Source organism: Lissotriton vulgaris, chromosome 1_1, assembly GCF_964263255.1.
Source record: "Lissotriton vulgaris chromosome 1_1, aLisVul1.2, whole genome shotgun sequence".
NCBI lineage: Eukaryota > Metazoa > Chordata > Amphibia > Caudata > Salamandridae > Lissotriton > Lissotriton vulgaris.
In genome coordinates, this window is record NC_141685.1 from 483,848,898 (window position 1) to 483,862,821 (window position 13,924).

General features: G+C 47.9%; 1 protein-coding gene across 1 annotated transcript in view; it reads right to left on the minus strand.

The window, feature by feature from the left end:
- LRRC40 (leucine rich repeat containing 40) overlaps positions 1–13,924 on the minus strand; it is a 404,320-nt gene that overhangs the window by 350,418 nt on the left and 39,978 nt on the right. The window contains exon 3 of the mRNA XM_086953851.1: positions 8,984–9,057. Coding sequence (XP_086809977.1) covers positions 8,984–9,057 — 74 coding nt within the window. The remainder of the gene's footprint in view (positions 1–8,983; positions 9,058–13,924) is intronic.

The window sequence follows — 13,924 nt, forward strand, 5'->3', positions numbered from 1 at the left end:
TCAGAGAACTGGGGTTCTTCACTGGTTGTGTAGACAATGAAGAGACTTGAATGAGAGCAGACAGATAAAGAAAGAGTTGTTTCTCCTTCAGTACCTTGAGGCACAAGCAAGATCCTTTTTAGGTCGAGCTGGTGTAAGCAGCGCGAAGCTCTGCATCCAGCCGCCTATATTGTTATGCTCTGGAACTGGGACAAGGTATGGGCACGCGCAGGGCCGTCAGCGATTTCAGCATGTGTGCGAGCAAGTACAGGCACGCGCCGTGCACATCTCCTGTCCCAGTTCCAGAGCAAGTCAGCCTCTCGCAATCGCGTACACACACACACACACACACACACACGCACACACACATGCCCACCCCCTCGCCCCCAGCAATCGCTGGTGCGCGCGCACACATACACACAGACACCCCCGCCCCTACAACTAAGCCCCACTCACCTGGCTGCAGGCTCCGTCACGCTCATGACTCCGCCGCTCCTCCTTACGTGTGCAGCCACCGTGGGGCTCTCCTTCAGGCATAGGAGCCCCGCGTCACCACTGCTGCTCTCTGCCAGGCACTCCGTGGGCACGGGCTTCACGCAGAAGGCGGAAGTCCCACTCCACAACCAGCTTCACGCTCGTGAACTTCCGTTTTTCGGGCCGGCGGCGGTAGTACATTCTTGTTTTATGTAGGCTTCGAGATTGACTTTTGTGTTCTGAGAAGGCACTGTCCTCGTTTGATGCTTCTCAGAGAAAGGTATGTGCATGATGGGGCTGGGATTAATGGAGAAAGGACCAGGTTTATTGAAGGGTTGGTAGGAACCCCCATGTTTATATTTATTTGTGATATTTATTTAATCTTTCTGTGAAGCCGGAGATCTCTTTTGCTGCTGCAGAATTCCGAAGCGAGCTGTTCACTGTCGTCCCCCTTCACTTGAACTTGTAATTAAATGTGCACAGTTTCATGCTGTAAGGACCTTTACACCAACAGAAAATCCTGTGCTTGGTGGCACGAGTGAGAAGTCCTCTGTGAAGAAGTATTCATTGTAACTGACTCTGGTAGAGAGTTGCACGAGTGATTGGAGTTAATAAAAGTAGTTTTGGCTAAACTACTTTTCGTTCAAGAACTTCAAATAATAGAATATATCTAAAAACTAGAAGAAGGAGGGGGAAGAGAAGAAAAGGAAGAATTAGCAGTTAGTGTTGTGCATGGAATTCCAAGGAAGCCGAGAATACTCCCAACAGATAATTTAGTACTAATTCCACAAATCAGAGGATTCCCGTTACCACCCAACTCTGAATCCGGTATTTCGAGGTCCAAGCAAGCGGAGGGAGTGGCTTCAGCAGGACGACGCACTTTGGCAATACATGCATAGTAAGGCAGGTGTAGTCCGCACATCCACGGACTTTCATGTCTGCTCCAAGGGAATAAGAGCACCATTTCTGCCTCTTTAAAAGCCAACAGATAAGCGCTGGCTTCATCTTCATGGCATTTTTGCTGTATTAATAATTACATTTGTGCTGCGAGGATCACTTTCTTTTATTTTTTTATTTGTGGCAATTATGGGCAAGCACACACAGAAGAGAAGGTACGCCTCTCCTTCATCCTCATGCTCTTCCTTCTAAGTGCTCTAGATGAGCATGAGGAGGAGAGGATAAGGAGGATTGTTCGAGAATTTGGAAGCCTTTAGTAAAGGTTCTTCCTTATCTCTGCAAGGGAAGAAGGATCCAGAAACTGCCCAAGATTCTTAAAATTCCAATCAGATGATACCCCGTTCACGTGTTCAGACTTTCCAAAGAGATGAGGGATTTATTGGCCCATATTGGGTGTATATATAACTTGTCTATCTATCTTACACGCACTGCGCACTCACACACCGCGCACTCACACCCCCGCGCACTCACACCCAGGCGCACTCACACCCCCGCGCACTCACACCCCCGCGCACTCACACCCCCGCGCACTCACACCCCCGCGCACTCACACCCCCGCACACTCACACCCCCGCACACTCACACCCCCGCACACTCACACTACTTTAGGCCACACACACTGCGCTCTCACACTATTAGGCAACACACACTGCGCTCTCAAACTACTTTAGGCAACACACACTGCGCTCTCACACTACTTTAGGCAACACACACGGCGCCCTCACACCCCCGCGCACTCACACCCCCGCACACTCACACCCCCGCACACTCACACCCCCGCACACTCACACCCCCGCACACTCACACCCCCGCACACTCACACCCCCGCACACTCACACTACTTTAGGCAACACACACTGCGCACTCACACTACTTTAGGCCACACACACTGCGCTCTCACACTATTAGGCAACACACACTGCGCTCTCAAACTACTTTAGGCAACACACACTGCGCTCTCACACTACTTTAGGCAACACACACGGCGCCCTCACACCCCCGCGCACTCACACCCCCGCACACTCACACCCCCGCACACTCACACCCCCGCACACTCACACCCCCGCACACTCACACCCCCGCACACTCACACCCCCGCACACTCACACCCCCGCACACTCACACTACTTTAGGCAACACACACTGCGCACTCACACTACTTTAGGCCACACACACTGCGCTCTCACACTATTAGGCAACACACACTGCGCTCTCAAACTACTTTAGGCAACACACACTGCGCTCTCACACTACTTTAGGCAACACACACGGCGCCCTCACACCCCCGCGCACTCACACCCCCGCACACTCACACCCCCGCACACTCACACCCCCGCACACTCACACCCCCGCACACTCACACCCCCGCACACTCACACCCCCGCACACTCACACTACTTTAGGCCACACACACTGTGCACTTACACACTGCGCACTCACACTACTTTAGGCCACACACACTGCGCTCTCACACTATTAGGCAACACACACTGCGCTCTCAAACTACTTTAGGCAACACACACTGCGCTCTCACACTACTTTAGGCAACATACACGGCGCCCTCACACCCCCGCAACTCACACTACTTTAGGCAACACACACTGCGCACTTACACACTGCGCACTCACACTACTTTAGGCCACACACACTGCGCTCTCACACTATTAGGCAACACACACTGCGCTCTCAAACTACTTTAGGCAACACACACTGCGCTCTCACACTACTTTAGGCAACACACACTGCGCTCTCACACTACTTTAGGCAACACACACGGCGCCCTCACACCCCCGCGCACTCACACCCCCGCGCACTCACACCCCCGCGCACTCACACTACTTTAGGCCACACACACTGCGCACTTACACACTGTGCACTCACACTACTTTAGGCCACACACACTGCGCTCATGCTACTTTAGGCAACACACACTGCGCTCTCACACTACTTTAGGCAACACGCACTGCGCTCTCACACTACTTTAGGAAACACACACGGCGCACACACACTCTGCACCCTCACACACTCTGCACCCTCACACACTCTGCACCCTCACACACTCTGCACCCTCACACACTCATTGCCACATAATTATATGCTACATAATTACACTGCACTCAATGCAACATACACTCCAAACGATACCACTCAGTGCCACAATTACATGCCACACAATTACACTGCACTCAATGCAACATACACTCCAAACGATACCACTCAGTGCCACATAATTACATGCCACACAATTACACTCTACTGAATACAACATACACTCCACACAATACCACTCAGTGCCACATAATTATATGCTGCAGAATTTCCACTGCGCTCAACGCAACATACACTCCAAATACCACTCAGTGCCACATAATTACAAGACACACAATTACACTCTACTGAATACAACATACACTTCTCATAATACCATTCAGTGCCACATAATGATATGCTACATAATTACACTGCGGTCAACACAACATACGCTCCAAATACCACAGTGCCACATAATTACATGCCACATAATTACACTCTACTGAATACAACATACACTCCAGACAATACCACTCAGTGCCACATGATTATATGCTACGTAATTACACTGCGATCAACGCAACATACACTCCAAATACCACTAAGTGCCACATAATTACATGCCACATAATTACACTGCACTCAATGAAACATACACTCCAAATACCACTTAGTGCTACATAATTATATGCTACATATTTAAACTGCGCTCAAAGCAACATACACTCCAAATACCGCTCAGTGCCAAATAATTACACGCCACATAATTACACTATCTATCGCCCTCACTCGATCTATCACCCTCACTCGATCTATCGCCCTCACTCGATCTATCGCCCATCCTCTAGCTAGCTATCGCCTTCCCTCTAGCTAGCTATCGCCCTCCCTCTAGCTAGCTATCGCCCTCCCTCTAGCTATCGCCCTCCCTCTAGCTATCGCCCTCCCTCTAGCTATCGCCCTCCCTCTAGCTATTGCCCTCCCTCGCGCTATTGCCCTCCCTCGCTATCGCCCTCCCTCTAGCTATCGCCCTCCCTCTAGCTATCGCCCTCCCTCTAGCTATCGCCCTCCCTCTAGCTATCGCCCTCCCTCTAGCTATCGCCCTCCCTCTATCTATCGCCCTCCCTCTAGCTATCGCCCTCACTCTAGCTATCGCCCTCACTCTATCTATCGCCCTCACTCTATCGCATCACCACAGCATCACCACAGCATCACTCAGGGGCACCACAACATCACTATGCGCTACCACAGCATCCCTGAACGCCACAGCATCACTCGTCGCCACCACAACATCGCACAGCACCACCACAACATCAATCTGTGCAACCATTCAACAACAACTGGTTCAAATAGGTTTGCCTTAGATTGCGAGGCATATTCCCATTCTTAATGTCATTGGCTTCATTTTTCCAATCTAGTTATTTTGCCAGCTCGTTATTTGTGGAGATAACTCTTATTGTGTTGCTGTTGTGGAGTGCAAACTTTTTTATCATTGAAAGGCCTTGGCCCTCACTAAGTACAGGCTTCTTTAGTATTGACCCTGCAGGCATGCTTTTGCGGTGATTGGAAATAAGGGAGATATGTTTCTTTTGCTGAAGGGTGTGACTATCTTCTTCCCTTTCTCCTATTTCTTAGGAGCTTGTAATGTTGACATCCTTTGTTCGACCTGGCTCTTTTCAGACCTCCTTTGATGTTTTTTGTGGAAGAGGGAGTAGAGTGGAATAGAGAATAGCCCAGACTCCGCTTCTATGAATTCAATAGATCTTCATTTCTTTAAAGAACCTTCCATTATGTTTAGCGTGTTATCTTTCAATGCATCATCCAAGTGACTTACTTCAGTATGGTTACAACTACTATGATGTGCTGTAACGCCTTCTCTTATATTAAGTGTTCGAGTAGATGTTTATACTCCGCTACTCAAATTCAGAACAAGATGGTTGAGCCAGGGCTGCATACCCATTCCGTTCCAAAAGTGATTTCATTAAGGAAATATATTTTATTTGTGGCTAGTAACATCCTCTGTTGGACCTTTTATAAGAGTCATAAGCCACCTCTGATGACTGGGTTTGATATCTTCCCTTTTCCCATTGATGTGTCCATGATCATTTTCTGTGTTTGCTGTGTAGACCAACACAACCAGAATGGTGTCAGGGGTTAAAAGCCACAATCATGCAGTCCTAAGTACTTGGAATATGGGAGAATGTGGTGTATCAAAAGCTTCCACAACCTTCCTGAAGCCAGACTTATACTAAATAACTTGTATCTAGCCCTCTCTGTTACAGTAGTTTTAGTTTAAGTTTATCTAGGCAATTTTGTAACAGGTAATGTGAAGGGACAGTCGGCATTAAAATAGTGTTCCACTGCACTCCGTGCCTGCCCCTCACTCCCATTATCGGCTCAACCTCAATCTGATCCAGAGTGTCAACAGAGCTCCCCAAATGATTAAAGTTGACGCAGTGAGGCAGCTATTGAACAGAGGCTCAAAGACTGGGCATTCAAACAGCAGAAAGCTCATCAAGTAGCATACAGCCTTTTGGCTGACCAGCAAACTACGGAGCATGGATTCCTCACTGTTCTCCTTGACGTTCACAGAGCCAGGAGGTAATACTAGATTGCCTTAAACTTGATAGGTGTCTCCCTATCCCCTGACTGAACTATGCATACAGGACTCTCAATGAAATAGTACTGAGTGATTTATTTTCTGCACCACACATCATAGTTAGTTGAGACAAACTATTGGTTAAAATTAAATTTAGAGTTTTGTGCCTGAACCAATGATGGAATCAAGAATTTCTTAAATGCTCAGTGAAGGACTACAGCGTGACCTTAGCTTCTCCAGAGCCAGCGTCCTATCTTGCCCTGAAACACACCACTTGGGAAATATATCTTCCGTTTCGTTTCAAGGCAGGTACGGCATGGAGATTGTTGTGGTTTCAAGGAGATGCTTATCATTGGGGAACTAGTACAACCACCTTACCTTGTAATGGGGACTCTGCACAATCACTGCTGCACTATGTTTTTTGTAAATTTCGTAGGCTATATTTTATCCTCAATTTTAAAATGTTTGGTGTTTAAGGAACTGTAATGAAGCCTTATTGTATTTGCAGCAACCCAAAAGCTTGGATGTTTGTTTTAGAGTTTTTTCCTTTTTTAAATGGAGGAGTAAGTGTAGAAAATTCATGGAATGTCTTTAATCACGTTGTTGATGATGTATACTTGTCTGCATTGTTCTCTGGGGCCAGGATTATTTGACTTTGTGCCTTGGATGTGCTCATGATATAGCGTGAACATGCCCAGTGAGGGTATCATAGCACTTTACAGGGGGGAGAGGGGGGGGGGGGGAGTGAATAAACAATAAAGACACTAATAAAACGCAGATACGACATGAATACAATTATAGAAGAATAACAAGTTGAAGGATGAGACCTCCTTAGGAGGTCAGAAGGAAGCAGTCATGATCAACAAAATAAGAATACATCAGTTAAGATCAATCGATCTAGGGTAGGATTTGATTTAAGGGCAAACTTTGTTCATCAGAAATGTTTTCACTTCTATTTTGATGGAGGCGGTAGAAGGAATCAGGCGGATTTCCTTCGGCCGAGAATTCCAATTTTTTGGTGCGATACCGTAAAAAGCTCTGCTGCACGTATTCTTTTGTCGGAAAATCTGTTGTTTCAGCAGTAGGGATCTGGTACTTCGCGATGATCTATACCCGCCAGATAATTTCAGCTTTCGTGTCAAATATCTGGGAGTACTGAAATTTCGGGCTGTATGAGTCATGAAAATGATTTTTAGATTAATTTGTGCTTCATAAGGGAGCGGGTTTAGGAGTTTCAGATCAGGGGAGACGTGTTTGTTTCTTTTTGTTCAAGTGACGAGCATGGCCGCAGCATTAAGAGAGACCCATAAAGGGGCCAGCTTGTATCTGGGCAGGGCACGGAGCGTGGCACATCTGTAGTCGAGCCTGGGGATTACTAGGGCTTGGACCGCAGACTTTTGATTTCCTTAGGATGCTCATCTGGTAGTTTGCTCCTTTAGTGGCATTACTTATGTGGCTCTGCATATGCAGATGTTTGCTTAGTATAACTCCCAGAGATCTTGCAGAATCTACAAAGTGAGGTGTACAATTGAGGGCAGTTAGATGGTTCATCCAAAATTCGATCATGAGATTGTGTTTGGGTGGGGTAATGAGGAGGAATTCCGTTTTGATGGCATTAAGTTTTAGAGGGTCGAAAGCAAGCCAGTTCCAAGTATTTTCAGGGGAGGAGATTTTCACATACAATTGTGTGTCGTCTGCATACATGTGATAATGAATGTTGAAGGATGACAAGGAGTCTGCTAAAGGTTCCATGAATACATTGAAGAGAATGGGAGAGAGGGCAGACCCCTGTGGGATTCCCAGGGTGACCACAAAGTGCTTGGACAGAGAACGGTTGATCTTGACTCTTTGGGTGCAATTGTGGAGGAATGTAGTTAACCATTGAAGGACAGCCCTCGATAGCCCCATCCTTTTTGCAAGTAGATTTAGAAGATTTTCGTATTTCACAGTATCTAACGCTGACTACAAGTCAAGGAGGGGAAGAAGGCACACTTCCTTCTGATCCAACATTGATAATACGTCATCCACTATGTGTGCGAGTGCCGCTTATGGGCTGGAATCTTGGGGGAAACCAGACTGGTATTGGTCTAGAAGTTGGTAATGATCCATGTGCTTGTAGAGTTGGATCTGTACACATTTCTCGATAAGCTACGCCAGAGTAAGAATGTTGGAGACTGGACGGAAATTGTTTAAGTCTGAGCCATCTGCACTTGTGTTTTTTTAGGATAGGGGGTTACCTGTCCTACTTTTAGACAGTCAGGGATAGTGCCTGGAAGGAGTGAGGCATTTACGATCTTGGTCCAAAAAGGGAGGATAGACAATTTGATCTCTTTAAAGATCATCGGCGGTAAAGGATCGATGAAGTGATTGGAAGGGTTCAGACTAGGAAGAAAGAAAGTAGTGAATGTCGCTTTCTTTGAGGGGAGTGAATGTGTGCCAAGAGGCATTATTTTTGGGGGGAATGCTCAGGGTGACCGATAGGAATAGCAGACTGTGATGGATGAAGAGTGGTGAGTATGTTAGTTGGTATCAGCTCCCTCCTTTTAAATATTGACAATTTTTTCCATGAAGAAGAATGCAAAGTCTTCGCAATTTGGATACTTGTTAGATTCAAAACCGGGAAGGTTGAGTTGGTTGTTGGATTGTTGCTTGACAATTTCAAAAATAAAGATAATTTTGAACAGATAGCAATATTCCGTCCTGTACTATTTCTATATTACCACAGATTTACCCGGCGTACACTCACTTTTTTGATGATTAACAATGTTTGGTTTATAAACATAACAGTGTACTACAAAACACCTGTCCTATTATTCCTAGTAACTTTATGATTGATTTTCACCAGCCAAACAATAAACTACCTTGCATAGCCTCATAGATATAGGTTTCAGGACCAAAAATATTGCTTTAAAATAAGGACAGAAACATGCTGGATTACAACCTTACCTCGAATTAATCCTTTGTAGATTTTCAATTTCTCCTACACTTTTCGGAAGAGATGAAAGTTTATTGTCATGTACCTAGATGGAAAGTAGAATGACAAATCATTAGAGAATCAGGTTGCATTAAAACCAAGAACAATGGAGAAGTAATGATCGAGGCACAGGATGGAGGCTCTGATAAAATGTTAAGTGTAGCTAACCACAAAAAAATATGAAAAGTTTTAAATGTCTCAATATGCCTGAAGGATCAGGAACAAGCGAATAAATTATTACATAGCCACTACTTCGTTCCGAGGATGTTTCACCTTTTAGGAAAAACAAGACTGGATTGTGTTGGAGGGGACATGGTCTCCTCGGAATCCATACTTTTATGGTGGAATCTCTCCAAATTAATTGCTTTAGGGACAGTACAAAATCCAGCAAAAAGGGAAATCATAACCATTGCCATATAAGCAGTCCCATAGATGGCCTTACTTTAGCTCCTATGCATTATGACCACATACCAGTATAGGCTTCGGAAATATGGACATGCTTCTCCAAAAGCTGTGCAGAAATATCTTACCCCTTTATGAATTGCTTCAATGAGGGCTACAGGGCCTAACCAGCCTGAGGCGAAAAAGAGGAGTGAGTTTCTTAACTAGAAATCAGAACCTGTCAAGTCGAGCGGAATTAGTCATGTCCTGGTTGGTCTAAAGATTTGTATTCCCCACCCATAGAATTCCCAAACTATAAATATGTTTGGACTGGAACAAATAAATGAAGGGGGCAGTGGAAGAATATATAAGATATTGATTAAAACTGTTAATGAGACTAGCTGTCTTAGTGTTTCCCTTATCAATAGGAGCACTTTTTTTTCAAGAGGACAGACTAAAAGGGTAGATCTTCTTTGAACAACCAACCTGGAAAACGTACTGGATGCATTTGTTGAATTCTAAAACCTTTGAAAGACCACTTAGTATGTAACAAATACCAGGAAACTTTAACAACAAGAACATAACATGCTAATAGGTCTGACTTTAATATGTTAGCATGTAAACATACGTTCATAAATGCTGTTTAAAATGCAAGGCGCCACCCCACATAAGGGACGTGGGGCCGTTAGTGGCAGCCAAAGGGCCACAAAGGTAAGGAAAGCCCTTCCGGGTCGACGACCCGGAAGGGATAGCGAAGGGAAAAACAGGAAGCGCGTCACCAATAGGGTAGAAGGGACCGGAAGTAGACTGGAGCGTGAAGCTTAAAAGCCAGCGCCTCACGTGAGGACGCCCTCTTTGTCCACTTGACCTCCCAGGAGTCGGACGTCGCATAAAGAAGTCACAGCAGAACCAAGGTGCGTGAAATCCATCCAACTTCAGGTTCAGGTGAGTGGGCCTCGCAGTGTGAAAGAGTGTGGGAAGATGTTCCATGCGAACGATGTGGGAGTATACGGTAGCAAGCGGATCCAGAATAAGAATTTTTTTAACACCGCGGCGGGTTGAGCGGCGGGTTGTGGGGTTTCTAAAAGCGTTGGAGAGGAGCAAAAGCGGGAGCGCGTAAGTTGGAAGGGGTCCGCTGCGCGTTGCGTGAGAAACGGAGCGCGTGTCCTTTCTAAAAATAAATAACCAAGCTGCCCACCTAGAAACGCAATATACACTGAACATTTGGGGCAGAAAAGAGTAACTAATCAGCTAGTCTGCAATAGGGCGGGGGAATATCCATCGAAGGCCAAGTACTGGCTTGTTGCAGCGTTATAATTGGCGGGCTCAGCTGGAATTCACAAAGGAGAAAGGCGTCGATTGGGCGTTAAAAGCAATGGGAGAAGGAGCAAGAGCGGATGCCCAGGAGGAAAGAGGGGGCGAGGCAAGCGGGCGCGGCGCACGCCAGAAAGGCTCAAAGATGCGTTAAGGGAAAAGCGGCCCAGGGCAGCCGAGTCCCAACCAGCATCCTCAGGTGAGAAGGAGGTGCTCGAGACATTAGACTGGATTCCCAACGCAACAAAAGAGAACAATATCCCTCATCCGGGCGTGGCGCCTGCTGCTAATGCGGAGGCGCCCTGCGCTCATACATCTTTGCCTCCTGTAGTCGCGCAGCCTGGTAGCGGAGTAGCCCAAGTTTGGGTACAGTCTGGGGGGGGTAGCGCAATCCCCAGGGGTAGCAGGGACAACCTCACACGGGCAGGCAATTAGTAATTGCCCTACTAGCGCAATGGTATTTTCCACAGCTTACCCGGGAATTGTAGGACCGGGGGTTATGGGCCCAGCCCAAAATGTAGTTACTTTGTCCACTAAAGGGCAAACACCAAACACCGCCGCAAATATGGCAGGGCCAGCGATTCATCAGATTCAGGGCGGGCCGGTGCCGACGGGGCAGCCGTCATTAGCTTACAGCCCGTTGATCTATGGTTCCTCATCCATGACTATCACCATCTGCAGAGATCACATGGCACGTGCCCGAAGACACTAAAGAAAAGATTCTACGAGGGGAATATATTGACGTGTTCCATCTCATCAATGCGGGTGTAGTTCCTGGTAAGACTAGGGAAGGCAAGGAAGGCGAGTACAAGCAGAAAAAGGTATATGTTGAGTGGTCTATAAAGAATTGGATAACAGGATTCGCCATTTATGCTGCCATCATGGTAGAGAGATACCCCGCGTTGGCCCCCCCAGATAATCAGTTACATATTGTTGATACATGGAGCGGCTTCTGAGTTCTCAGGCACAGGGTGGTTACAATATGACACCAAGTTTAGGCAAATGAAGGCAGTGCACCCCGGGATAGCATGGGACCAACGGGAGATTAATGTATGGCATGTGGTGTTTTATTTCTCCGCACCTGTAAACAAGGCTACTTACCCTTCAAACAATCAGTCCTTTCGTAGCGACAAGGGGGCAGGAGATAAAAAAACAGGCCAGCTGGCTGTATAACAAAAATGAGTGCCCTAGAGGGGCTACATGTAGGTTCAAACATTGCTGCTCCTACTGTGGGGGCTCGACTCACCCAGAGGTCAGGTGCTTTAAGAAGTCAGGAAGACCAAGAGAGCAGCCGGTCCAAACCCCAGCCAAAGGGAAGCCACCCCAGCCATCCGAGAAATCTGCCAACTCCCATTAAGACGCTTGTCCTGACACACCTCCTTAGCAACTACGACAATCTGCAAGAGGCTCAGTTCCTATATAATGGTTTTATATCCGGTTTTCGTATCCCGTCTTCAGCCACCCCTACCAGTGTCCCCCCGCGCAACCAGAGCTCAATGCTGCAGAATATGGAAGCAGCAGAAAATAAGATAATGAAAGAAGTTGCCCTGGGGAGGGTGGCGGGTCCCTTCAGTCAACCTCCAATACCCGATTTGGTTTGCTCCCCACTGGGGTTAATGCCTAAAAAAGAGAAAGGGAAATTTCGCCTGATACACAACTTGTCGAGCCCCCCAGGCCTATCCGTCAACGACAAGCTTGACCCAGACCTTTGCACGGTCCGTTATACAACATTTGACACTGCAATCGAAAAGTTGCAGGACCTGGGTGAAGGGGCCTTAATGGCCGAATCCGATTTCGAGGCTGCATTTAGGCTCCTGCCAGTGCATCCGGAGGATACTAAGTTCTTGGGTTTCACCTTCAGGGGAGATTACTTCATTGACCTGTGCATGCCAATTGGCTGTTCAATCGCGTGCGCAGTATTCAAATCTTTTGCCAGGTTTTTAGAATGGGCGGTGGAGCAATTCCTTTCAACGGATAAATCCCATGCAGTGGTACACTACCTAGACGACTTTCTATTCCTCGGTCCTCAGGGTTCACAGTCATGCAGGAAGGCCCTGCTGGGATTCCAGCACCTGGCTGAAGCCCTGGGGGTTCCATTGGCAGCAGAAAAGACAGAAGGGCCGACCACTTGCCTGACATTCTTAGGCATTGAAATCGCAGAGACCCAACACCGGACAACATGACTGCCCTCAAGCTCGTCACCCGAAAACACCACCAACTCATCCGCGCCACCAAGAAAACTGCATTCAAGGAACGACTGGACAACAACGCACACAACAGCCAAGAACTCTTCAACATCGTCAAAGAGCTCTCCAACGCCAACGCCGGAAACAACGACATCACCCCTTCGCAAGACCTCTGCAACTCCCTCGCCTCCTACTTCCACAACAAGATCGCGGACATACACAACAGCTTCCGCACTCAACCGACGAACACCACGACCGAACCACCGCCCCCCACCACCACCCTCCGCGCCTGGACTCCGATCAGCACCGAAGACACCGTCCGCACGATGAACTCCATCCATTCCGGATCTCCGACCGACCCCTGCCCTAACCAAGTCTTCAACAAGGCCGACGCTGTCATCGCACCCCACCTGCGGGACATCATCAACACATCCTTCGACACCGCTTCCTTCCCGGAGAGCTGGAAGCACGCCGAACTCAGCGCTGTACTCAAGAAGCCATCGGCTGACCCCACCGACCTCAAAAACTACCGCCCCATCTCGCTGCTCCCATTTCCTGCAAAAGTCACAGAGAAGACTGTCAACAAGCAGCTGGCCGCCTTCCTCGAGACGAACGGATCCCTCGACCCCTCGCAGTCTGGCTTCCGGGCCAACCACAACACCGAGACCGCCCTGATCGCAGTCACCGATGACATCCAAGCGCTGCTCGACAACGGAGAAACAGCTGCCCTCATCCTCCTCGACCTCTCCGCGGCCTTAGACACTGTCTGCCATCGTACCCTAGTACAACGCCTCAGCAACGTCGGAGTCCAGGAGAAGGCACTGGAGTGGATCATCTCCTTCCTCGCCGGAAGGACACAGAGAGCCCGCCTCCCTCCGTTCAGATCTGAAGCCACCGAAGTCATCTGCGGCGTCCCTCAAGGCTCCTCGCTCAGTCCAACCCTCTTCAACATCTACATGAGCCCCCTCGCAGACATCGCACGCCAGCACAACCTCAACATCATCTCCTACGCCGACGACACCCAGCTGATCC